Source organism: Perissodus microlepis, chromosome 10 (assembly GCF_051167445.1).
Source record: "Perissodus microlepis isolate ML-2025 ecotype Zambia chromosome 10, ASM5116744v1, whole genome shotgun sequence".
Lineage (NCBI taxonomy): Eukaryota > Metazoa > Chordata > Actinopteri > Cichliformes > Cichlidae > Perissodus > Perissodus microlepis.
Window position 1 is genome coordinate 1,476,806 of NC_140470.1, and position 26,315 is coordinate 1,503,120.

General features: G+C 45.2%; 1 protein-coding gene across 1 annotated transcript in view; it reads left to right on the forward strand.

The window, feature by feature from the left end:
- The window catches only part of med13a (mediator complex subunit 13a), a 67,753-nt gene that overhangs the window by 36,101 nt on the left and 5,337 nt on the right, over positions 1-26,315 (forward strand). Inside the window, exons 4-23 of the mRNA XM_084941422.1 lie at positions 755-900; positions 6,597-6,797; positions 6,913-7,107; positions 7,219-7,381; positions 8,650-8,760; positions 10,559-11,314; positions 12,517-12,733; positions 16,724-16,754; positions 17,177-17,298; positions 17,489-17,573; positions 18,814-19,025; positions 19,658-19,854; positions 21,544-22,460; positions 22,687-22,854; positions 23,322-23,545; positions 23,701-23,890; positions 24,228-24,630; positions 24,785-25,016; positions 25,226-25,417; positions 26,081-26,304. Coding sequence (XP_084797548.1) covers positions 755-900; positions 6,597-6,797; positions 6,913-7,107; positions 7,219-7,381; positions 8,650-8,760; positions 10,559-11,314; positions 12,517-12,733; positions 16,724-16,754; positions 17,177-17,298; positions 17,489-17,573; positions 18,814-19,025; positions 19,658-19,854; positions 21,544-22,460; positions 22,687-22,854; positions 23,322-23,545; positions 23,701-23,890; positions 24,228-24,630; positions 24,785-25,016; positions 25,226-25,417; positions 26,081-26,304 — 4,986 coding nt within the window. The remainder of the gene's footprint in view (positions 1-754; positions 901-6,596; positions 6,798-6,912; positions 7,108-7,218; positions 7,382-8,649; positions 8,761-10,558; positions 11,315-12,516; positions 12,734-16,723; positions 16,755-17,176; positions 17,299-17,488; positions 17,574-18,813; positions 19,026-19,657; positions 19,855-21,543; positions 22,461-22,686; positions 22,855-23,321; positions 23,546-23,700; positions 23,891-24,227; positions 24,631-24,784; positions 25,017-25,225; positions 25,418-26,080; positions 26,305-26,315) is intronic.

The following is a 26,315-nucleotide window of genomic DNA, read 5'->3' on the forward strand; positions in this document are numbered from 1 at the left end:
GATAGCTGAACGTGTGTGTGTGTGTGTGTGTGTGTGTGTGTGTGTGTGTGTGTGGAAGAGAAAAGGTACTGTTTTGCAGTTAAGCATTTTGGCCACAATGCCAGAAGTAGTCGTGACTTGTTTTACTCTAGATGAGATGTACAAACGCACACTTGAACTCCACCTGTAAGCATTGCTGTGCAGACTGACTTGCATCCCGGTCTCTGCACATGCTATTGAAGTCTTTAAATACGCACTCGTGTGTCATCGATTGAAAGGATTAGGATTGAACCCTCGAAACCTTTCTTTATCATCCACTGTTATCGGAATAAAAAAAAGTCGCGCAGGCTATCGGAGCAATTTAATAGAGGCATAGGAGGCATCCTTGAATCAGATAAGTAGCTTCTCCTCCTTTACTCCCTCGTGTCTCTCTGGAATCGTTTTTTTCTTTCTATCCAAAGTCTCTGTCATGTTGAAGCAGGATACAGGTGAGACGTGAGATTCCATTATATCTGACACACACGAAAGGGAAAAACCACACAGGTTTCTATAATCATTTTTTCTCTCTCTACCTTTCCTCTCCCTGCCATCTCCTCTGTTTCTGTCTTTGTGAATACGAACTTGAACTAGACTATGTGATCTGCTCATCCTTTTTTCTTTTCTTTTTCTTTATTCTACTCCAAAGTCTGCTGGAGTTATTCACTGGAAGTCTTTTCAAAGGTGCATTTGAAAGTAGTGTAATCCCAAATGACTCATCTCACTCTCTTTCTCACAGTGAGCACTTGTCCTGCGCCTTCACCTTCTTCTTACATGGCGAGAGCAATGTGTGCACCAGCGTGGAGATCAACCAGCACCAGCCTGTCTACCATCTCACAGAGGAGCACCTTACTCTGGCTCAGCAGGCATCCAGTCCCTTCCAAGGTGGGTAACTGCTGTGTGTTACCCAGCCTTCAGTGACGTGCTCAAAGGCAAACATGTGACATAACATCAAGTCACATCGTCATGTTGTTGAATTTGGTTTATAATGGTTTCAGCTGCGTGGTGATGGGCATGTCGCTCCTACTTGTTATCGTAGTGCAGGCATAGATATGTGCATTAGTTCAGCAGTCTCTTTTTACATTTTCTTGAGCAGATTAAACTAGTGCAATATGAACAATTTATATCTTCACAACTATTGAAATGAATATTTAAACTGTCTTCTCATTAAATTAGATAAAGACTTAGTAAACTGTCCAAGCATTTGTCCAGAGGTATTACTAAAGTGTCTGTAGAGTAGCAAGACTTTGGTGTCACCTCATAATTTCAACTTGACCTTATGAATGAAGATCTGCTGCACACGAAGTTTCCCCAAAGTCTGGTGACTGGCAAAAAATAAACACAAACAAGAAGGGGGGGGGGGGGTCCCTAATAATGTGTCAGGTTGATTTGATCTGCCAGACCTCACCCTCACATATTGGTATTTTTTCAAATGGCAGTAAAATAATTTTTATGAGGGTTGTTGCTTGTTGTTTGCACAGAGATGCTTTTTTGTATCTTTAATTTTGTGCATAAAACTATGTTGTAATCCAATAAAAATATACCAAATAGTACAGAATGATCCCAAACAAATGAAGGACAATAAATATCGTGGTTGCTCTGCATCGGCTGCAGGACTTTATTACTTAAGACTTAAAAAACAAAACTGTGGATTCTCTGGATTTTGCTCTTAAAACAAAAGCCTTATTTATACACTGAAAACAACACATTATTGCAAATTTTCTGCTGCTTGTCATTGTAAGTTTTTCTGAAATAGATTATACAAATCATTACAACAACATGTCTGCTGCTGAGGACACAAACCACAAAGTTTAGAATTAACCTGCCTTTTTTTCTTAAGTTGATGAATTATTCAGTGTGAGAAAAATGTCAGAGCTGTAAATAAAATCACATTTAAAGTTTCTGCCTGTTTAAAAGTCCAGAGCCCAAAGCTGTTCAGCCCCACAGCCTCTTTAACCGTTGTTACGGTCAAATTTATTTTCTTCTTTGGATTCAAAGTAACAGGTCACTCATGCAGAGTGGCAACTTTTACCTTACAGTTACTTTAGACTGTTGAACACGCTTAAATGGATTTTCATACAAATACTAAAGGTTATATGGTCAACAAAAGTGTAGACCTATATATTTTTTTCTGAATGAAATGGATCAGCAGTCTGTGTGTTCGGTGCTGTTTGTAAGATAAATCGTATGTAATCTTCTGTCGCGCTGTGTTTCACTACTCTTTGGCTCGCAGACAGCTCAATGAAAAGTCACAGCCCATCCAAATGTTCGTGTAACGACTTTAATATGCATAGTTTCATACTCGTGTAGGAAGAAAACGGATTGCTTTATGAATACGGTCATTAGATGTAAAATAGGGCTGGGCTATATCATACCGTTCACGGTAATACCGGTGTAATTTTGGGCAAGATAGGAAAATGAAATATCGCGATAGAATATGGGTACAACGCGCATGCGCAGTGCCTTTGTTTACATACGCACATGGCGGCGACGCAGAATGAGAAGAGCGAAAGTGGATCGTTGAATGAAACTGATGAACCAGAACTGGTTTGTAAAAATGCTGCAGCTTCAGTGGTGGAACTGGTTTAGCTTTCGTCCGTCAGATACACAACAAAGCACTATTTTTGGTAGCGCATGCTAGCGGGCCGTCGTTATTACCGTGTTGTTTGGAAAATACGGAACACTTAAAATCATCCTTTGATTTTTCTGAAAGTCGACAGAGCCCCTTATAATCCCGTGAGCCTTATGTATGAACTCTGGTTGTGTTTACTGACCTCGAAACGATTTTATGTTCACGGCGCTCGAAAATCTGTCAAATGTTTCAGTACGACTTTGCTAAGCTACGAAGCCGCACCGCTCGATGAATTGTCGGAGCATTACGGCTATCGTAGGCGGAGCCTCGCGGAGTGATACGTACTGTGCTTCAACATAATGTTACCGTATTGTGTGTGTATAACCTCTTTTTAAGTTGTGTGGATATTATACATGGTTATGCTGAGGATATGTCGGCCAGTTTCCACTGGAAACGCCTTTTGGTTAAACTGTCAGCAAAGAATTTGCATTTGCACTGTTAATTTTTATATAACTTTAATGCACATAAAAAACAGCTGCTTGTTTAAGTGAAAATACATTGATGGGTTTTTTGCACTAATAAAGTTGTGGAGGTGTAAAGCATTTTGTCTCGTGTCAATTATATCGTCAGTTATATCGTTATCGCAAATTTTCAAATGTATATCGTGATAAATATTTTTGGTCATATCGCCCTGCTCTAATGTAAAACTGTTATCACACACCCATCCTGTTGATTCTTCTATTAGTAGAGAGGTACGAGTGTCGTGTCATTATCTAGCTGTACTCGGCTCTTTCATTTGCATACTTTGCTGACTTGCCTCGAGTGTTCCCCCAGCAGCGTTGGACCGCACGAATGCGCTCGGCTGTAATGTAACGTGTCCCCCTGCACAGAGATGATGCAGAAATTAAAATCATGCATAGCTAAAATGAATGTTTTGTGGAAATTTGACAAACGAGCCCTCACGAGGCTTATTTTTATTTAATCTTTGTGCACCAATAAAAAAAAAAAAACCCAGTTGGATGAGACATTTTCCCAGAGGAAAAGTTTGCCGCCTTTACCTTTCTCATTTATGGCTGGATAGATGTGATGCAGCTGTCCTCTTTTTCTCTGTACGCCCCCTCCAGAGTAATAATAGTGATCACTTCCTCCATTCACCACAGTAATTCCTGTACAGACGGCCCCTTTACTGTCTCTAGAGACCTCATGAAGGGAGGTGATAATACCTCTCGGTTAAAGACGAGTACTTTAGATAAAAATAAAAAGACTATCAGAATTTAGCATGCAGATACGTATGGTGATGTTTATGGGGTTTTCCAGTTATTTAGAAGGATTATATTGCTCACCAGCTAAGAGTAACTTGCGACTGTTTTGTTAGTCTTTAAATACTTAACTCGGCGAGATATTGCCATTTTCCATCCTGGTCAGGTAATTGAGGGCTCAAGATTTTCAGAGATGCACACTGACACCTCTTCTCTTTTCACTGAGTGATAATGCTGCTGAGTACGCTCATACAAGTGATCCACAGGAGCAATTTATTAGAATGATGCATTTGTTTTTGTAGCATTGGAAACACCCTCATGCACCCCAGCTATGTGAAACTGATGCGTACACCTGTCTCTACTGTGAGAGCGTGTGTGTCTGTGTGCAGGTGTGCGTTTTCACCGCTGCAGTGTGTATCCTCCTGGCTAACCAAGCATAGCACCGAGAAAGGCCTGACTTCCATCCCCCTTTATCCATCTATCCACCCCCCCGCCCCCCCACTCACCTCTGCCAGCTTGCTTTACTGCGCAGCAGAGCGCTCTGGCGGGCAGACCTCTCCAGGATGTGACCTCATAAAAGGGCGCAGAGTGAATGTAATGAACTCTCAGCCCATTACACTGATCTGAGCACATTTGACATGTCTTCAGGGAACCAGAGATGGACTCACAGCCAGAGAGAGGGGCAGGAGGGGTAGCTCGAGAGAGGGGAGGATGAGGTGCGGTGGCGATCGGGGGGAGGGGGTAAGCCATTTCCATAATTGTGCTGAATTTGATCTCTCCTCCACAATTGGCCCGAGGTCTTACGAGCGCGTGTGCGCACAGCAAGAAGTGCAGAAAAGGAGCAGGGCTGAATTTAATCAAGGTTAATGTGATCGTCCATAGCTGGATGTTGTCGTGCATCTCAACGTAAATAACCTTTTGTTCTTCTCTCTGTTGGCTTGTTTTCGCTGAGGTAGTGCGTTCTGTAGGCTGAAGCGAAACAGTACGCCGAGGGGCGTTCGGGGCTCGCGTCTAGATGACATGTTTTTATCATTTCTTTCTTTTTTTAAATGCTCTGAGGTTCATTTGACAGTTAAAAAAACCAAAATAACATTATTCCTCCAAGTCACCTGACTTTGTCTGGTGAAGCTCAACATTGCTTCCAATCTGCTGCAGTGCTACTTATCTCCCACTGCCACCTGCCAGCGGCGTCCTTGAAATATCCCGAAGTGTCGGATCTGTTTTGTCACTTTTTTCTCCCTTTGTGTCCAAACAGTGTCGTTTAAAGTTGTAATCCTTAAGATTTCAGCCCTGGTCAGTTTGATAACGGGCATGGTTGGCTTGTAAAAGCGAGTGCGGTTAAATTCCTTGAGCCCCGACTTTGTCAGAAGCACAACAGAAGAGCAGCAAGTGAATCTGTTTAAAGTTGTACCAAAAACAAACTTGGATTGCCAGTCAAAAGTGAGGATAATCAGGGTGTGACTTCAAGTTTCACTGAAACAGGAAGCAGCTGTTTATCTTGTCCAGAAGTTAGGTGTACAGCCTGCTGCCCTCTGCGGTTGCTCCTGAGCCTTTTCCGTTTCTCCACGCGGTATTTAAAAGGATCCACTTGCAACCAAACCTGCCACAGAATGTGATTGTTCTTGTTTCCTGTTGCTCCTTCATGATAAGTCCACAGTTGAAAGCTTTTGATGCAAAGAGCTGAAGTTAATGATTCATTGTAACTACTTTTTAACCTCCTCGGTCGTTTTTTGCCCCTCGTTCGTTTACTCAGGTGGGTCACTTCGATCCTGCTATTAAAAGCTAACATATAGGTTTTTAAAAATTGCTTAATAGAAATGTGTTAAATGGCTGCTTCCAATAACCTACTGAACATAAATGGGACTTTATCTGCACATGCTCAAAGCTCCAGGCTCTTTCCTGGAAAGACTATTTGTGCACACAGGCTTTCTTTTTCTACCCTCTCCTTTTTTTCCATTGTCTCCGTCCATTTTCCTATCATGAAAGCTGTTCTGCGGTCCAGCCGCTCAATCAATACCTGGGGACAGAGGCCATCGAGTCTAGTAATGACATACTAGGAAGGCAGAGCAGAGAGGGACATTAACAAATGCTCACTCACACACCCACCAAGCCAGTCTGTTCATAGAACCATTATACCCCCCTTTCCACATTTCAATGCATAATAGACAAAGAGAAAGGAGAATGGATGCATAGCAAGATGGTGTGTGTGTGTGTGTGTGTGCATGTTTCCAGTTGGTTTCTGTGCTCATACGTATGCATTATGCATGTTAGTTTATGGTGCTATCTGCATTTGGCTGATGGATGTTGGTCTGTTCTGTAAGCTGACTGATGGGCTCTCTCTGCCACTCTCGTATGTCTGTGAGGTCAAGTGTGTTTGCCAAGGACTGGCCCCTTTTATAAGCCTCTGTTTATGGGCTCTGAGAGGCTGCTGCTTCTCAATAATTGGCGTCTGGAAAGGTCAGAGCGCTCCTGATTCGTCCAGAGATGGCAGAATGACAATGAAAGGAAAACACATGTACAAAGAAAGACGAGATGAATGATGTGAAGAATTTAGCGACAATAAGAACAGACAAGAAAGGAATCGCAAGTGGTATGGATTTAGAGAAAACAGGGACCAGGATGTAATGGGAAAACAGGAACTAGTTTTTAAATGTAGTTGTGGAAGATGTGATGCAGATGCAGAATGGAAGATTCCCAAAGTTATGCTGACTCTTTCCTTCTTGCTGCTTTTCCTTCCTCCCCCTTTTTAGTGATCCTGAGTCCATTTGGTCTAAATGGAACACTGACTGGCCAGTCCTTTAAGATGTCAGACCCACCTACCCAGAAGCTGATTGAGGAGTGGAACCAGTTCTATCCCATCAGTCCCAGTGCCAAGGAGAACGTGTCAGAGGACAAAGTAGAGGACATGGACTGGGAGGATGAATCTCTGGCCTCTGTTGAGGTCCTCGTTGGTCAGTATTTATTTTATTTGAATCCACAATCTTAAGAATACCTTTTTCACGTGTAGAGTTTCTAGTTTAGTTTGACTGATTTGTGATCCTGAACTTTTTGCATGTTTTGGTTCAGGTGGTGTGCGTATGGTGTACCCAGCCTGCCTGGTGCTGGTACCCCAGTCAGACATCCCTGTTGTGACCCCTGTGGGGTCCTCCCACTGCACTGCCGTCTACTCTGGTGGCCACCAAGTGCCTGCTTCCCAGCGAGAGCCCGCCATGTCTTTGGTGACACTCACCCCTCCCACATCACCCGAAGAGGCGCAGACAGGTAAAGACAGACTCCTGCTGAGTCCTAAGTTGAGGATTTCTCTTAACATGACTGGAAGAATTTGTCATCTTCTGTCAAATGGTCCGTTAACCTTCCTCTTTCCTTCCCCAGTGGACTCTCACTCGGCTCAGAAGTGGGTTAAGATGCCTTCATCATCTGATGCGTTTAGCGTGGACAGAACAAGTCACCACGGAGGAAAGATTCCACGCCGGCTAGCCAGTCAGATGGTGGAGCGTGTCTGGCAAGAGTGCAATATCAACCGAGCCCAGAACAAGTACGTGTGACATTGTGCAGAGTGCTTAAACATACAAACTGCCAGAAGGTATGCCGTAATGGATGCATCACCTATCGGTTACATTGGCTTTGCTCTCAATCAGACTTGATTGTCTTCACCGTATGATTATGGGAAAATATTTGACAGTAAATTCAATTTAATTTTATTTACACAGCACCAAAGGCACTTTATAATGTAAGGTAGACCCTACAATAATACATACAGAGAAAACCCAACCATCATATGACCCCCTATGAGCAAGCACTTTGGCGACAGTGGGAAGGAAAAACTCCCTTTTAACAGGAAGAAACCTCCAGCAGAACCAGGCTCAGGGAGGGGCGGGGCCATCTGCTGCGACTGTTAGGGTGAGAGGATAAAGACATGCTGTGGAAGAGAGACAGAGATTAATAACAAGTATGATTCAGTGCAGAGAGGTCTGTTAACACATAGTGAGTGAAGAAGAAACACCCAGTGCATCATGGGAATCCCTCAGCAGCCTACACCTATTGCAGCATAACTAAGGATTCAGGGTCACCTGATCCAACTATATGCTTTAGCAAAATCAATCTAGACCAGTGCATTAACTGGTACAAACATGGTCACTGATTATTCCTGGTTAAAAACATATATTATTTCAATATATGTGATGAACAGGAAGAAACCTCTGGCAGGAGAAGAGGAGCAGTTACCTCGGTACAGAAATACTGAGTGTGTGTTACTGCGAGTTGTGTTTATATATGTATATAAAATGTAGATAAGATCTGATTATTGCTTATTTGATATTAATTAGAAATATCATAAATAACCACATTACTTGCACAGACATAGATAGATGTATTATTCTGCTACATTTCTGTCTGCTTTTTATTATTGCTATAAACTCTGAGTTCTGAAGAAAACTGGACAGATATAATTGTCAGTAGTCAATTAATAGCTTAAAGTTTTAGGCCTTGGGTTGTTTTTATTATTCTACAGCAGTGACTCTGACACGTTGGGTGCACCTTGGGATCTGTTGCCTCTTGACCAAGCACAAAACGTTGGCTATAGTTAGCTGTCAGCTTGTCAGCCAAACCATTACCGCTCCAAGGAGGGTGATAAAATCAGCCTTGGCTCAAAGCTTTTACCAATCGCTGCTGTATGTGAAAGAAAAATGTCATCAAAAGTGGATGGGGCTGTTCACATAAATGCTGCTTGAAAGAATTGGGGAAATTGAAAAGTCTCAATAGAATTTCGTTTCGACTTTTTATTTATTTATTTGAACTCCCTAGGCGAAAGTTTCCAGCTGCAACCAACGGTACCTGCGAGGAGGAGCCAAGTGAGAAAGTGGGAACCTGGGATTTTGTGGAGTCTTCACAGAGGTCGTACTGCAGCTGTTCGAGGTCAGTCGATGTGCAGTTCACACAGGTATTGCTCATATGTGTGCGCTCAAAGACATTTCAAAGAGGTTACATGGAGTCCACAGGGCTTTGAACACCGGCGCAGAGGGCCGTACTCAGCAAAATATCTGCAAGTTACATCTGCGTCTGGACTTAGCATATTATTCTTCACATTTTTCAATTTATCACTATTTTGTGTAAGCGACAGCCGTGGCGGGGCTGAAACCTCTGCTGGCTTGTGTGTTTCTGTAAGTCGGACGTTTTTATTCCCGCACTGACTGGAGTGATTTCAGGCGGAAAGAATAGTTTGACCTCTGATGTAGCTGTTGAGGGTGGTAAAAGGAATGTATGTTGTTAATGTGAACAAATAAGCTCAGATCATGTGTTTGCCCTGGTGTTTTATCAGTCTGAATCAGCCCAGCTGTCCTTATAAAGTCCTCACTGAACAACCTCCTCTGTATTTATTTAGGATAAAATAACACACCCATCATATGCATTAATATCATTTTGCATGCAGTAATCTAACACCTTGTAAATGCTATTCTTTGTTTGCTTATGCCTGCAGACGGTTAATATTTGTCCTCTCTGGTTAATATATAGACATTCTTGTCTCACATTTTATTTAATGACAGTTTTTAGATCATCACAAACAGCATGCTGCTATGTCTGCATCCCACGGTCATCATCTTCTCTGCCTGCTGACAAACTGCAGATACAGGCAGCTGTTTAATCCGCTGAAACACAAGCCTGACCAGTCCAGTCTGCACATCTAACCAGTATACTCTATGCCTGGATGCTTTACTGGTTTTGTCAGAAGTCCAAACCAACTGAAAGAAAGTTCTGCTTTGTGGTTGATAATAAAGCGCTATCTAAAGTGGATCCGTGTGCGTGTTTGGGGAATCCTCTGCACTGGGCTCGTGCACCTTGGACTGCAGATGAGCAGAGTGAATTGGGCCAGTCAGCTGGAGCATGTTAATTTGTTGGAAAGCACCCAACTCTTTGGCAGCACATAAATGGGAAGCTGTGCGTTGCCAGTTTTACTGTCCATTAGCTTTGTTTTGTAGATGGAAGCCATACGTGTCTGTTTATGTTGACAGCTGAATGTGAGGTCACACACAAAGCCTGCTTATTAAAGAGGCACACTGATGTGTAAGTGTTGCTTGCAGCGTGAGTGCTGAGCCGTCAAAACAGAGGGTAAAAGGAGATGACCTCAGACTATTTTTCTTTGAAACGTGTCTGATTGGATGTAGGAGCCAGGTGATACCAAGGTGAGGTACGGGACAGGGGCTTTTGTGAGGTGGGTGTTCTAGCAGGTCATGGCCCTGGTGAATCCTTGGTGTGTATCAGCATTACTTCATGTATTGTTTCTTTTCTTCTGACAGCACTCTGTGAATGTGCTTCATTAATTTCTGTTTGGCTGTCTGAGGAAAATACAATATTTATGTTTTAGAAGATGATTTTTTTTTTCATGTCATCAGTTTGACTGTGAATAATTAAAAAATGTATGACTATGCATTAGCCTTTGTGGTTTAGCTGTTACAGCTTTACTCTGGAGCTGATCCGTGAAGTGTTCTCTGCTAATTGTGTTGGGATAAATTTGGGGGGCGGTGCTGCCTTGTTGCTCGTGAGCATAATTGGGCTAATTGATGTTTTATAAGAGCAACAGATGTGATGGCTTAAGAGGAAGTTTCACACGAGCTGCACAACTTCTCGTAAAAGACTCTCTGTATGTGCGAGTGTTTTGCTCCTTGTCATCAGTACGTCAGTCTCACTGCATTTCCCTGTTTTTGCTCTCCTGCAGATACAAATTAGTTAAGCAGCGAACAGCCAATAACACGGGCCAGCCTCAGTCAGCTGGCCAGCCATCCCAACCTCTGACCAAGCACAAAACTGGAGGAGAGAAGCCAGAGAAGGGTGACAAGCAGCAGAAAAGACCCCAGACACCCTTCCATCATCGCAGCCTGGCCAGCGACGAAGCCTCCATAGACACAGAGGCAACAGCTGGACAAAGGTTGGCCCTGAGGAGTCAGGATGGAGCAAGATTTCCTAGTATTCGCTCTGCAGATGTATCTGCCATCCAAAAAGCCCCCCAGCTCCACAGTGGGGGCGTTAGCACTGGACCATCAGAACAGGCCAACTCCCCTCAGCCCCCACCACTTAGTCCCCACCCCTGTGAACGCAGTGAGGAGTCAGGGGAGGGCATGAAGAACCCTTCGACCCCCAATAGCCAACACTTTTACCAGCCGCAGCCGGAAGCTTGCCTGGTCGGGGTGAAGGGCAGCAGCGAGGAGCAAGGAGGGCCAGAGGCTCTGAATCAGCACTTCCAATCCCATCAACCCAACCCCCACCCCGGAACCTCAGCCTACTCCGAGCCTCCTGAGCCTACCGTGTATGTGGGTGCAGCGATCAACCTGGAGGACGACAGCTCCCACGCACCATGGAGGTTATTCAACTTACCCCGAAGGAAAGAAGCCGAGCTGCCCACGCCGCTGCTGCCTGGAGACAAGTTGAGAGAGGAGGCAGCCGCATCACAAGACAACCTGGTGTCGGTCACAGAGTGAGTGGCAATTACACTTCAGTCACCGTTCAGTGGCCTCTGTTTGGGAAAGCCAGCTATCCCAGCTTTCCTACTTTGTATACGGTGCCAGTGAGCCGCTTTGAAGCACTTTCAACAGCCCAGAAAAATATAGTTTAAAAAATAATAACACATCTGCCTCCTCTTTCCTCACCCTTGCTGTCTCAGATTGCTGCCCCTCCTATTCCTCCTGTTCAGTGTAACACTTAGCTACACACAGCTTTGTGACCTTTTGACTTCATACATCACCAATATGCTGGGCTAGCACCACTCAGTGATTCCTACACACAAGCACAAGAGAGCAATGAGGGAGAGAGTAATGATGGAGTTGGATAAAGATAAAACACTGCTATTGTAATAGAGGTGGAGCTGATAAAAGTACTATCTGCTGGTTATCAGTTTGGCAGGTTCTAGAGAGCATTTGACTGAGCTACAGCTGCTAGTGAGGTATCACAGATAGTGGCAGCATGAAGGGTCCAGGGTGAAGATGCAGGAAGACCAGGGTGGCCAGAGAGGGAATTATCAGGGAAGTTATGCAGTCCCGAGTGGGGCCAGCCATTTGGATGGTCTATCCTAGCTGTAATCCCCCCCAGCTACAGCTCTGAATATTGGCTAAGCTCTGACCCAGGTCACTGCACACCATCACCTTGCATCAAAGCTGGACAGGCGTGATAGGAGGACAGAAAAACACAGTTGTTGCTGGCAGGGAAGGCCAAGGATAACACCTAAACAGAATGAGCCCCTCCCCCAGTGGTTTCCTTCTTCTCCGTGTCGTCCCGGGCTGTTACATATCATGAACACGTAGGCCAGAGTCCGAGCTACAGAAGAGTTTTTGATGAGTGGTCCTGATGCAACAGGTGATAATTCTGTGTGTCAGAAAGAGTGAAGAGTGTGAGCTGTCAGAGCCACCGTGTTTTCATAAATCCAGCAGAAATGTAATTGTGTGACAGCAAACAGGAGGCTTCTTCTGCACGACGGCTGTCAGAACCAGCTGCAGTCACTGCCATTTCTGTAACTCCAGTAAAAAACACTGGTGCATGATGTCACACCAAAACAGAGCAGTTGGGGCAGTGTTCTTTTCCCACCCTGTTCACACACAATCCCAATCATCAGTTAGACTGCTACTTTATGAAGATCTTTACATTAAACACTAGGAGTCACTGCGTTTTTTATCCCCTATCCAGGGTGATGTCTACGTCTAAATGGCCACTCAAGGTTTCCGAAGAACGCGTGCAGATGTATCGAGCCAGGAGGAACCAGCATCTTGCTGCTGCTGTAACAGATGGAGATCACGAGCCTGAGGTCGACCCCTACGCCTTTGAGGAAGGAGATGTCAAGTTCACATTCTCCAACAAGAAGGATAAGTCAGGCGGGGAGCGGGAGCCAGGAAAGAAACACAAGGTAAGGCCAGCCAAGTGGAGGAGCGAGGAATGCTCCTCAGCTGTTAGCAGGATATCTTTCATACAGCTTTACTGCGCGCTGTAATGGATGCATTATGCCAACCTTGCTGTAAAAATGGCCCCTTTTGCTTATTGTTCTTCTGACAAGAACATCAGACAGTAAGCTGTAAGCTCTGCCTGCTCTCTGTTACATTTTCTCCTATATGTCCATTACTTTATTTAGATGCATTCAGAATAGATTTTGCAACATTTTCAGAACTGAAAAAGTGGCACTTTCTGTGGATGCAAAATGACCTTTTGCACAAGTCACCCACAAGGTACGCTGCAAACCAGCTCCCAGCTCTGCCATGTGCCATTTATTGGATGTTCTTCATGCTCTGCTTTAGATCATAATTGCTCATTTGTATATTTGTGTATCAGTAATCTTTACAGTTATAATTGTAACTGTTGCAATCTGGATCTAAAGGAGAACCTCTAACTGTGACCAGCACGGTATCCACAACATCCTGTTATTATCATTTACTCACTTTCTTGTCTCCATATTTGTGTCTTTAGCTCTGTTTGCACAGGACAGGGACACTGACAGCACGTTGTACTAATAGTTTGTGAGGTAAAAATGCAGAGGGGAATGATCATGTCCTGAACATCGTTATGATTTTGGTGTTTTTCTTTTTTTTGTCGTTGTTGTCTTCACTACATTTCCCATCAGTCTCTTTTCCTTTGAGATTTATGGCCGCTGTGCTGGTGAAAAAATGAAAGTTTAAACTTACAAAGTCAGGTGGGCACAGACTGGAGATCTATTCACAGATAAAGCGTAAATGATTATGGGAGATGAGATGGGTAGTAGGGCTGCACGATTTCGCGTAAAATGAGAATCACGATTTTTTTGCTTAGAATCGAGATCACGATTTTCTTTTCCAGTATAAATATTTATTGCACTTATTAACTGCACGTCAACTTCGTAACAGTTGAGACTGAACATAAAAACAATAAATAAACATAAAAACAACAAATGTCTCACACTTTGTCGTTGCCGCAAAATGTTGTACTGCTTGAAATTCCGTCTCCACCGTTGCTCGACACTGCGTGTATAGAGCAGGTAGTGCAACAACAGAAAAATAGTTGCGGGACGGCACTGTGTAGCGTTTGTCTAGGCTGTTGATCGTTTTCCTAAATCCCTCGTTTTGCACAGTGTTGATGGAGCCATATCTTTGGTCAGGTGATAAGTGATGGCCTCCGTAATTTCTTTGTGCCTGCGGGAGTTCGACGGGTATAGGGAAGCGCTGTATAAGGTTCCCGTTATTGATGTTTGGGTGGTTGACCGGAATCGGATTTTCTCCTGTCACTTTCTCGTCATCCCTGACGTGCTCTCCGTTGTTTTTTCCCTGCTAATTTTAGCAGCCAGCTTCTGTATCACGTGGTATAAGGCTCCGCCCTTGTCATTTGTTGAGCAGGAAGAGTGAGCGCTTGTTTTCATGCAGATTACGTCCCGGATCAAAATGCGGTACAATCGTCATCGTCTTTTTTTTTTTTTTTTTTTTTAAATCGTTGTCATTTGGAAATGAGATCGCACATAAGTATGAATTGAGATCGCGATTTTTCTAACGATTAATCGTGCAGCCCTAATGGGTAGCGTGCACTCTTTTCACAGGCCCAGCTTATTTAGCACAATATTATGTCTGCAGCTTGTAGTTGTTTAGCACCAAATTTCAGACTTTGCTTATCTCCGTGAAAGTGTCGCAAAACACACAAATGTTGCTGGTAGTTTCTAAATCCCATGAAGTCTCCCAGTCGCACTGATCCCATGTAAAAAGGACTTGTTCCAAAAAAAATAATTCCTTGTTGGTTTTTATACTAAACAACTTGTAACTGCAGCTTTTAAATAAATGAGGAGTAAAAACTGCATGAAGTGACATTAAATATAAACAGTCGAGGCATGTTTGAGGATTAAATGTGCTTAGCTGCTTTCCTCATCATCGTAATGATTATAAACCTGAGTCAGCAGATATTCCTATCAAAGGCAGATTATCACGTGAGACTTTTATCGTGATTTATCTGTGGATTTGTCACCTTGAAGCCCAGCTAGTTTTAATGCTGGTTTACCTGCTTAGAAAACAGCTGTGCGAGGCGGTTTGGCTGCTTTTAATTGCTCTTGTAGCCCCAGTCCATCGGCTATATTACAGAAAGCTGCAGTAACAGTTTGAAGAAGACGTGTTGGTGCGAAGCCTTTCTGAGCGTCACCGCTTTATTCCAAGCCGTCCTTCACTTAGTTGCCTGGGGTGAAAAAGGACAAGAGGGCTGATTTTAAGATCCGGGAGCAGGCGTGTTAGAAAATAGGCCATCCGCATCCTCAGCAACACTGCACTAAAAATAACAGGGCAACCACTTTCTGCATGCATCCGCTTTCACTGCCAAAGTCTAAATGAGCAGGAAACCATTCCTGAATCACTATTGTTGTTTGCGCCCAAAGGAACACCAAATAGTTAGCCTCTCCAATTTCCTTTCAGTTGTTGTGTTTTTCCTATTTGATCTGCCCTCTTCCTCCTTCCCCTCCTCGCTGTATTCTCCTGCTCTGCTTCCGCCTCTGTGGCTTTGAGCTTCGGTTCCAGAGAAGGGCCACCTGTTGGCTGGTACGATTTTGAAAGGGAGATTCGATGTTTGTGTGTGTCCCCGTCCCCAGCGGGACGTCACAGTGCCACAAACCTGACTCACTGAAGCGTTGAGCCTTAAAAAGCGCACTCAACTATTTTCCTTCTCTTCTGTCTGGTTACGACCCCGCTGCACGCCCCCGATGTGTGCAGAAATGTGAGGGTGAAGGCAGCTCTCGGTGGAGTGAAGTCTCCTAAGAGCACTGTGTGCAGTGGAGCTCTTCCTCCGTCTGTCTGCTTTGCTTTGTGTGTGCACATCCACCACATGCTCTGCGTGTGAGCGTGCACTGGTTATTTCTTAAACTAATAATTTTGTTGTCTTTCAGTTTGTTATTGTTGTTGTTTTTTCCCCTTGAGAGTCATTCATCGTTGTAGCTGCAGTGAATTTCACCTCCTACCTGCCTCATATTTAATCTAAACCTTCAGAATCTGCCTGTGAAGGTTAACTTTACTGTGTCAAATTAAATCTTAATGTGAGATTAAGTCATTATTTTAATAACGCTTATTTGTCGAGTCAGACATATTTACTGCTCATCAGACTATTAAATCACTTACTGGCGGCTCGTCCTGTGAGACGGAGAAGAAAGCTGGGCTGCTTTCGAGTCTTTTGCCAGATGCTAACACACCTTCCCACCCAAGGCTATGCTATTGATAAGGGGTTAAGGTGTCTTTGCCGCCTATGGATTGCAGCCTTGGTGGGGATGTTGTGCGCTGCCCTGGATTGGGCCTCTAAGGGAGACAGATTAAAGCCTGCGTTACTCAGAGAAAACCCTGGGGCGTAATGAAATCAATGGCCGGGACATAACATTGCTGTTCCCCTCTCAAACTGCTCAGCACACAGTGTACACACAACACGCCACAAGAGCACGCTGGCACAGAAGGCCAGGCCTCCCAGATATTGATGTCTGTGTAGGAGCCTAACAGGCCATTCCTTGGATCGTGATTTCACTCTGGGCTGCACTGGAAATCTTATTTGCCTCAGCAGACACGAGAATCTACCGCTCCCTGTTTGTCTGCCTCTCTCCAGTTTTCTCTCCCACTGTACTTTTGTTATTGATAGGTTGAATTATTTTGCACATTGATTGGATAAGTTAGCATGTGGCTTTTGAAATGGTTCTCTTTGTGTTTTTGTAGTTCATCAACTTTATTTGTACATTTTCTGAATCACAGCTTTGGGCTTAAAAGATTTGACACGCCCGTAACCATGCAGTAGTGTGAGAATTTCATTGATATCGGTGCAATTTAATTTGAGAATATTGTTTAATGAAGCTATGAAACAGCGTGTCAGTAACAGTTCAGTGTTTGTGTTGGTCTAAGCAGCCAATCTCTTTTCCCTCTCACAGGGTGAGGATGGAGGGACCGGCCCATCAGATGGTAAGCAGCCTGTTTCCAGCATCACCCCAACACACTCAGTTGTACTCTTGCTCTCAGAAGACCGACATAGTAACTCCAGCGTTTTTCATTTTAGTATTCAGATGGATTTTGGCGAGCCACCACAGTGACTGAAACCTGTTAGCTACATTTCCAATATGTCAATAGAAATTAATTTACCAAATAAGTAACATTCATTCTCAATTACTTTTAATTTAAATCTCATATAACAGATTTGTCATGCTGAAAGCATTTCACTAATTGAATTTTTGAAGAAGAAAATCTTGTTCGTGGATTGAGTCCATTCAGGGAATTTTAACGAAACAATCACAGCTCAGAGCAACGTTGCTGCCTTCAGTGGATTCTCAAACAGCCGCCGTCTACTCTAAAGAGAGAAGTATTTACAGCAGTGTTTGTGTGCTCAGATCCTCAGCGTGCAGCGCCTCACAACCGCGTGACTTCCACCAGCCTGATCCACGAGACGGACCTGGTGGTGTCCATCAACGACCTGGACAACCTCTTCAACTCAGATGAGGATGAGCTGGCGGTCAGTAGAGATCTTGAGTGTGGTTTTGTGTGTCTTTCACTTTTGTGCCAGAGCAGTGGTACCTCTGATATTTACAAGCCATTTGTGTGTGACTAATACCAGGAATGAATTAATAGCTATATTTACTGACTCAAAAATACCGACTTAATCAGGTGTGTTTTATTCCTTTTCGTCCCTCTCCCTCCTACAGCCGGGTTCCAGGCGACCAGTGAATGGAACTGATGGGATATTTGGCAACAAGGAACCCAAATCATCCATCTTGGATCCTGTACCCTGTATGTATCGCTCAGTCTCCCACCACTGATGTCTCTCTTGCCCCCCCCGTTGATGTGCCATGCCTCCCTAGGCTCCAAACACAGATGTAGAATCAGATTGGTCGCACCTGTGAGGCCCCTGAAAATTAAGAATTATACACTGAGGTTTTGCCAGAAGCCACCTGAGACATAAACACAGTATTCCCCATGCTTAGTATTCAGCTGAGGTAAAAGGTTTCATATCCTTTAATCCACTAAATGAAGTTCATGTTTTACAGCTCAAACACAGTTGTTGCTCAGACTGGATTTGACCACCTAGTGGTGAAAAGCGTGACAGTTCAGCTTAGAAACCTGCTGCTGCTGGAAGTTATTGGTTTGTTAGTCTGAGGTCAGCTGCAGCCGAGATTTTCTAAGCAACAAAAGCAAAATATGTTTCTGTTGCTTAGTGTTGGTTGGAGCACTGGGACACTAGAGCTTTTTAAAGATGCTGTATATTTCACTGTGAGGAAAATTGGTCTCAGACCAACCGTTGTCTTTAGTTTTATGTACAGTCCAGGGCCGTGGCCTTTACTTTAAATTGTGTGTGGTCTCCCAGATGCATCTCACAATAGCAAAAGTAGTTAGTTGTTGGATATTCCCTCAGCATACTGTGGCCATCTATTTATTTAACCTCTTCACCAGGATTCTGCTGCAGACTTATCTTTATGTAAATGCAGGAAATGTAAAAAGGAGCTGCTGGTTTCACTATCATCTACCTTTGCAACAGCTGAGTTTCAACAGCCCAGCTGAATTCTGAAAATAGTCTTGCATTGAATATCTAATGCAAATGCAAACTTTTCCTCACATGAGGGTGATAGTCCTGTTGGAGGAATTAAAGGAATTAGACATTCATTGGTTTGATAGTCACATAGCTATCTATAGCTGCCTGTAACACCACCGTGGCTGTCATATTTGATTACAGAAACATAAAACATGCATCAGCAGGCACATTGGCAGAACGCTTAGTAACACTTAAAGCTAAAATTGAAACATTTTTTGTGAAGCTATTTCCGTGGTTACCATCTTACTAAATGGTTTGTGAAGTGCAGTTTAAACATGGGATACAGACCTATAATTACTTTTATCCCCAGTGTAAGCTGTGTGATAACAGCAGTAGTCTTGCAATAGACGTTTGCCTTAAACCTCCTGCATTTGTTCCTCTTCAGACACGTTATAGCCTCAGTCTGACCTTCATCGTTATCCTCTTGTTCTTCTATTCTAGGTTCAGATCATCTAATCCAGATGTTTCCCACACCTCCCTCCCTGGAGCAGCACATCATGGGATACTCACCTATGAACATGTGCAGCAAGGAGTACTGCACCATGGAGCCCAGCACGGGCATGACAACAGTGGAAGGCCCTTCAACTCTAGGAGGGCACTTCAGGATTGAGGTGGAGGAGAGCTTCTGTAGCCCTAAGCCATCTGAGATCAAGGTGGGTGTGAGCGGTTGGTGTGTCACTTACAACTGACTGACTCTGTAGGGAGGATTTACTGCCAGAAACTGTAGATGTCAAAGCTGGTGATTATTGGTGGATTTGGTTTTTAAAACAGATTCGGAATCAAGGGCCCATACCGCAATGTAATCGGCTGGATACCAAGAGCAAGAACAGCAATTTTTTGTTGTGATGCACAGAATTTAGAATTTCTTGTCTGTCGTGCTTCAGAGGTCTCTTCTTGTAGGGTGATTTATGTCTAAACGTGCAAAAATATCTACTAGAAAATAAGGAAAAATGATCTTTTTAACAAAAAATGTAATTGTCCCAGTATCAAAGTAATCTAGTGATATTTGTTTGTACTTTGATGCAAATATTGCAAACGGGATCTGGCCAGCACCAGTATGTCCTGCCTGTGCATGCATCTGATTTCATTTTCTGCAGCACGTCCAAACAGAACATGCAAACTGTCAATACAATAACTGTGTATCAGGTAATGTCTGAATGTGAAAAGAAGCTGCCGCAGGATTTGTTTGGGATGCTTGTGATTCATCTTTTGGGTGTTTGTTTGTGGCTACCCCGCCCCCAAAGGACCAGACGCAGTGATGCCTTATTTTCTGTCCATTTTGCAGGACTATTCTTTTGTGTACAAGCCAGAGCTGTGTCAGCTATTTGTAGGGTGCTCCATGTTTGCCCCGCTGAAGACATTGCCCAGTCAGTGTCTCCCACCTATCAAAGTACCAGAGGACTGCATCTACCGACCCAGCTGGACCATGGGCAGGGACATGCTCAACCCCGTGCCTGTGATGACCTACCTTAACAAGGACAGGTATGCTGCTCTGCTTTTCTGTGATATTATTTGGATGTTTACCTTCAGGTGTGACTCTGTAGGTCTTTTTTCTCTCTGTCTTTTGACAGTCAGTTGAACTAATTCAGATATGTCAGCCTGTTTGAAAGAATTGTTCTGATTCAGGGCTCTAGTTGAGTGTGGTGTGCGAGGAAGTGTGTACCCTGCTCTCTGTCTGTCCACACAGCCTCTGGTCTATCCCTGGACACCACCTTAGCAGTCAGCTCAATTTCCCATGCATGGCTGCCTCAGGCGGAGCAGGGATACGAGTGTAAAATGCCTTCTTGGTTGAAGGCGAGGATTATAACCGGAGTGGTGAGATGGGCCCCCACAGCGGCTCCATGCCACCTAGCTGCTCATAGCAGCGTGTCGGCTATAGTAGATCTGTCAGTGCTGCTGTTGGCTACACACATGCAGCTCTGCTATTTTCCACACAAACATGGAAACTTATTTCTGACCGTTTGGTTTTTCTGCCTTTCTTCGGTCGACCCTCACATTAGCTTTGTGTTTGCTGATTGCTATCTAGGCTCTGTTGCTCCTCTTTTACAATGATGCACTTCTTATTTCAGTATTAACCGGTGTTACTTTACTTTGTGTGTTCGACTAATACATGCATATTGATAAAATGCATAACAAATGATGTAATTTTCTATAAATAATAAAAACCCTTTAAAGCAAATGACTGGCCTGGACCAAACGCTAGTTGTTAAAAATACGAGACACGTTGCTTTTTACTTACAGGAAGTGCTCTTTCTCAGCTGGAAAGGTTGACTGATTTTTTTTAATTGGTTTTTTTTCCACAAGAAGTCATTTTTTTAAAGCAGGACTAATTGCATCTGCGGGGTTATACTTTTGCCTGATGATGCAGATCATTTAAGAACATTTCTCTCTCGAGTACACTGGAGCATGACTGCAGATGTAGAGCATAACAAGCAAAGAAGGTGGTCAGTGTTTTTGGTTTAAATATTTGAATAACTAACATTAGTAAGGTTTTGGTTTAACTTATTGGAACGCTAAGTTGAGCCTGAGTGGGTAGACAGAGGTGTCTATAAGCACTTTGTATATTGTTGCTATGGTGCTGCCTTGCCATCTGCATCCCATGGCGACTGTGTCCTGGCTGGAGAGTGTTGTGCTGGGACTTCCTTCTAATGGGTCTGCGCCAGGAGCTGTTCCCCCGACATGCAGCTAGGGACATGATGTGCTCACCCACCCCCACCCTTCTCTGGCTCTCACACACTGTCTCTCCCTCTGCTTCCTCACAGTTGCTTGCAAACACAAAAATGTCCCTCACCTCAGAGGGATGCTTGTTGAAATGTTTCTTGAATGTCTGCTGCCTTTTTTTGTTTCTCATTCTCTCACTCCTGCATTCGTGTTCCCTCATGTGTAAACATGTGCGCAGTCTGAACCCACTCTGCTTCCTTATTGTACTGCCCTACTGCCTTATTACTCAAATTGTCTTCGCAATTCAGCAAGACAGGTGGATGGCGGTATGCTGTTATCTCAAGCGGTGTACTGAATGTTACTGATCTGGCACCCAAGAAGAACCATGTTTTGCATACAACTGTGTGGTGTCTCCCATATCTTTACACCGCAGTTAGAGCCTCTGTCCAGGGGACTCGTATACGTGAGACGTATCTAATTTGCGTTCTGTAATTTCTCTGCGTTTCTCAGTAACATCCCCAGTGTGGGCAGCACCATGGACCAAGAGTACACCCCTCAAACCCAGACGCCTTTCATGATCAACAGCGCTCCACCAAGTAACAGTGGTGGCACCGGCATCCTGCCCTCACCCGCCACCCCCCGCTTCTCCGCCCCTACCCCACGTACGCCTCGCACCCCCCGCACGCCACGTGGCCCCTCCAGCGTCCAGGGTTCGATCAAGTACGAGAATTCTGACCTCTGCTCCCCGGCGGCGTCAACCCCCTCCACCTGCCGACCGCTGAATTCGGTGGAGCCGGCCACGGTACCCTCCATCCCCGAGGCCCACAGCCTCTACGTCACCCTCATCCTCTCCGAGACGGTCATGAACCTCTTCAAGGACTGCAACTTTGACAGCTGCTGCATCTGCGAGTGCAACATGAACATCAAAGGAGCGGATGCGGGCGTGTACCTGAGCGACCCGGTCAGCGAGGCCCAGAAACATTGCAGCTGTGGCTTCAGCGCCGTGGTCAACAGGCGCTATGGGAACGGCTCGGGCCTCTTCCTGGAGGACGAGCTGGACATCATCGGCCGCGGCACGGACATCAGCAGAGAGGCAGAAAAGCGCTTCGAGGAGCTGCGGCTTTCCTCGCTGGAGAGAAATGGAGCCGGGAGAAGCGACCATATCTCGGACGAGCTGATTCTGCTCCTGCAGGATCAGTGCACAAACCCCTTTTCACCCATTTCAGTTCTGGAGCATGACGCAGTGACTCGGGGGCCAGGCGGGGCTCCTATACCCCCATGTGTACGGGTAGAGGAGAGGGACTACCGCAGCGACTGCTACATGGCCATGGAGCACGGCAGGCAGTTCATGGACAACATGTCAGGTGGCAAGGTGGACGAGGCGCTGGTCAAGAGCACCTGTCTGCACAACTGGGCCAAACAAAATGGTGAGGACGTAACGCCTTCTTCAAGAATCTGCTTTTTGAATCGTTTCTCTTTAAACACCATGTTTCAAGTCCAGGACATCTAATCTGTGATGAAAAATATCTAATTAAATGTACTAAAAGTCTGACTTTGGAAGGAACTGGACATGTTTTGTGTGTTTGTTTGTTTCCCCCCCATAATGTTGGTGTTGTGATTCATCTCTGTCTCCTGTGTTCACCTGTCCTCCAGCAGTGGACGTGAGTGCGCTGTGCTCTCAGGATGTGCTGCGGGTGCTGATGTCCCTGCAGCCCGTACTCCAGGATGCAATCCAGAAGAAAAGGACGGTGCGGTCATGGGGCGTTCAGGGTCCCCTCACCTGGCAGCAGTTCCACAAGATGGCTGGACGGGGCTCTTATGGTAAATCCTGTGTTAAACTCTGAGACCTCGCTGCTATTCACTCGACGCATATTAGCGATTGACTGTTTTCGTTTCCTGATACAGAACATGAAGAGGTGTCAGACTGAGTGGAATAAAATCCCTGAATCTTGCTTGTCTGAGTGCAAAAGTGCTAACTGAAAAGAATTGCCGGTCAGATCCTTAATTTGTAGTATAAGGATGATTAAGAAACGTTGTGGATGACGTTTGAATCTCGAGGTAGCAAAGCTCTGAAGACTGTCACATCAGTAGTGGGTGAAGCCCCTCTGCTGTGGTTCTGCTGGGAGGAGCTGTCACGTTGCTGGGTGACCTCACAGTGAACGTTTGAATGTGACATCTTACCAGTTAACTATTTTCACTCTTTGGTTTATTTCTTGTTGCTTTCGGCTTCTTTCCACCCACGCTTGGTTTTCCCTTCACTCTTCTCCTGTTTCCCATCGCTTCCACAGGCACAGACGAGTCCCCGGAGCCTCTACCCATCCCCACCTTCTTAGTGGGTTATGAGTATGACTTTGTGGTACTGTCTCCATTTGGTCTGCCCTACTGGGAGAAGCTGTTGCTGGATCCCTTCGGCTCCCAGCGGGACATCGGCTATCTGGTTGTTTGTCCTGACAACGAGGCTCTGCTCAGTGGCGCCAAGACCTTCTTCAGAGACCTCACCGCTGTTTATGAGGTGAGGATTAAATGCCCACCTACGATGCCCCTTTAGTTTTTCACCACACAACAACTACTCTCAGCACTTTCTTTAGCTAAATCAAACTAATGAAATTAAATTTATGTATCATACACTCTGTTTTTCACACGGCGCCATTATCCATTTTCCTCCAGTCATGTCGTCTGGGACAGCACCGGCCCATTTCCAAAGGCTACGCTGATGGCATCGTCCTTGTTGGTGGCAACGGAGCCAAGACCCCCGTGGATCAGCCAGTCAGTGATTGGTTCCTCAAGGCTGCCAGCAGCAACAGTGACACCTTCGCTAAGCTCAAACTCTATGCACAAGTGTGCCGCCACAACCTCGGTACGTTACGCTGACGTTTCCTACCACGTGCTTGATTCTGTGTGGCTGCTGGTTGTTCTGGTGGCTAATGTGTGGTTCATTCAGCTCTTTGGTGATGAATTTCCACCTCTTAACACCTCTTGGTGTAGTTATTAATATATTGCTATGTTATAAAAAGGCTGGCTGGAGAACCTTGACTGCTTGAAAGCGAGCAGAGCTTCCAAAGAAGCGTGATCAGAGTAGGAGGATGTTGAAAAGTAGTAAATGGAGTATCTTTTTTTATTTTCAGTCTGCTTTATCTTATTGATAAAAGTCCAACGATGTGCGCTCTTCTTTCCTGTTTTGTTTCTCGATACAGCTCCATACCTCGCATCACAGGCATTAGACAGCTCTCTCCTTACGCAGCCCAGCCCCACACCCTCATCCAACCAGTCATCATCCACACAACTATCTAACTCCACCTCCAGCACAGCCAGCCAGCAGGGTTCAGTGAACGCCGCCGGCTCCACTGTTCCCAGCAACAGCGGGCCCGGAAACAGCTCTGCGCCCTCCAACAACCTTGTGACATCGTCAGGCCAGACCGGCAGCACGATACCTGCCAAGCCCGGCTCCTTTCCCCCCTTTGGGAGCATGGGCGGCCAGGGCCAGGGAGGCGGCCCCCAGAGTGGACAGCTGGGACAGCAGGCTGGTACCCAGAATACTGGTGCCTCGGGGGACAACTCCAGCAGCCAAGCCCAGGGGCCCACAGAGCCCCCCGAGAGGTATTGTCAGAACACAAAAGCCCTCATACATCCAACAGAAAAGTATTAATACTAAACACTTTACTTTCATGCAAAAAAAATAAAAAGTTTAGTATTTATGATCTAAAACGAATAAGTTGGCTGAGCGTAAAATGAGTCCTTGTATTTTCTGTAGCACTTTGGAGCGAGAGAAGGTGGGAGTGCCCACAGATGGGGAGTCCCACGCTGTCACGTACCCACCTGCCATCGTTGTTTACATCGTGGACCCCTTTAGCTACGAGGAGGCCGACAGGGGCGCGGGGCCAGTGCCCGCACAATCCAGCGTGTGGACGCTGGGTCTGCTACGCTGCTACCTTGAGATGCTTCAGTCGCTGCCTCCACACATCCGCAATTCTGTTTCTGTACAAGTAAGTAGATTTCACAGGAGAGGTCCTTTATATTGTTTTGATTTCATTCTCATCGTGGGAACTGCAGTGTTGTTACACAACCATAAAATGTGTGCTACTTCCCACTTTTCATATTGCATTTAAAGAAGCATTGGTAAAGGGTTTAGAGTTTGGTTACCTGTCATTTTAAAACCTTTGTGTCCTTTTCGTTCTCTTCTGTTAAACCCCAGATTATTCCATGCCAGTACCTGCTTCAGCCAGTGCGAGGTGAAGACCGTCATATCTACGCCCAGCACCTCAAATCGCTCGCATTCTCAGTGTTCACTCAGTGCAGACGGCCACTGCCCGCCTCCACCAACGTCAAATCACTGACCGGCTTCGGCCCGGGCTTGGCCATAGACACTGCACTGAAGAGCCCAGAGGTAAATGCAGCAAAAGCCAGGTTGTAGGCGTTGTCAAACTCACAGTGCTCTCTTTTGGCCCTGTGAGTTAGCGTTATTGTGCGGGTATCCTCCATTCTCTGATCGATCGAGAGCAAAGAGAGGGTGGCACTCTGACCCCAGCAGCAGTGTTTCAGACCAAACATGAACCTGAGCTGATGTGTTCCAGCCTCGAGCCCCAGCTGTGTTGAGTGTGCAACCAGAAAGAAATAGTTTTCAGAGTTAACCATCCCCAGAGGGTTTTTTTTTTTTTTTTTGAAACTGGAACCGGACCAAAGGAACTTGTAACCCTCTGCTCCTCCAGAGTTTTCTTTCCATTATGTGCTTGGCTAGCTCCCTGAGACCTTCATAATGGGATCTTGACTCCCAGTTTAGACAAAGGGGTGCTTTAGATCAGGACCTAATTCAGCTGACTTCCTTCCTCACAGCAATGCTACCTTTTCCTTTTATACACTGGAAAGCCTTGAAGTACCTTGGAGAAACAACTGGGATATGGGTGGGACAATGGGACAGACACATTAGCATATTTGTCCATAAATAATATGGGAAGTCAGCCAAGATAGAAGAGATCTAGTATTTATCCTTTGGTGCAGAAGAGGTGAAAAATAAATCCTGAATCTTTTCTTTTTGTTTTTCCATCTGCAGAGGCCAGAGTGTCTGCGTCTGTACACGCCGCCGTTCATCCTCGCACCTGTGAAGGACAAGCAGACAGAGCTGGGGGAGACGTTTGGAGAGGCATCTCAGAAGTACAACGTGCTATTTGTAGGTTACTGTTTGTCCCACGACCAACGGTGGCTTCTGGCTACCTGCACTGACCTGTATGGGGAACTGCTGGAGACCTGCATCATCAACATAGATGTACCCCACAGGTAGGACTGCA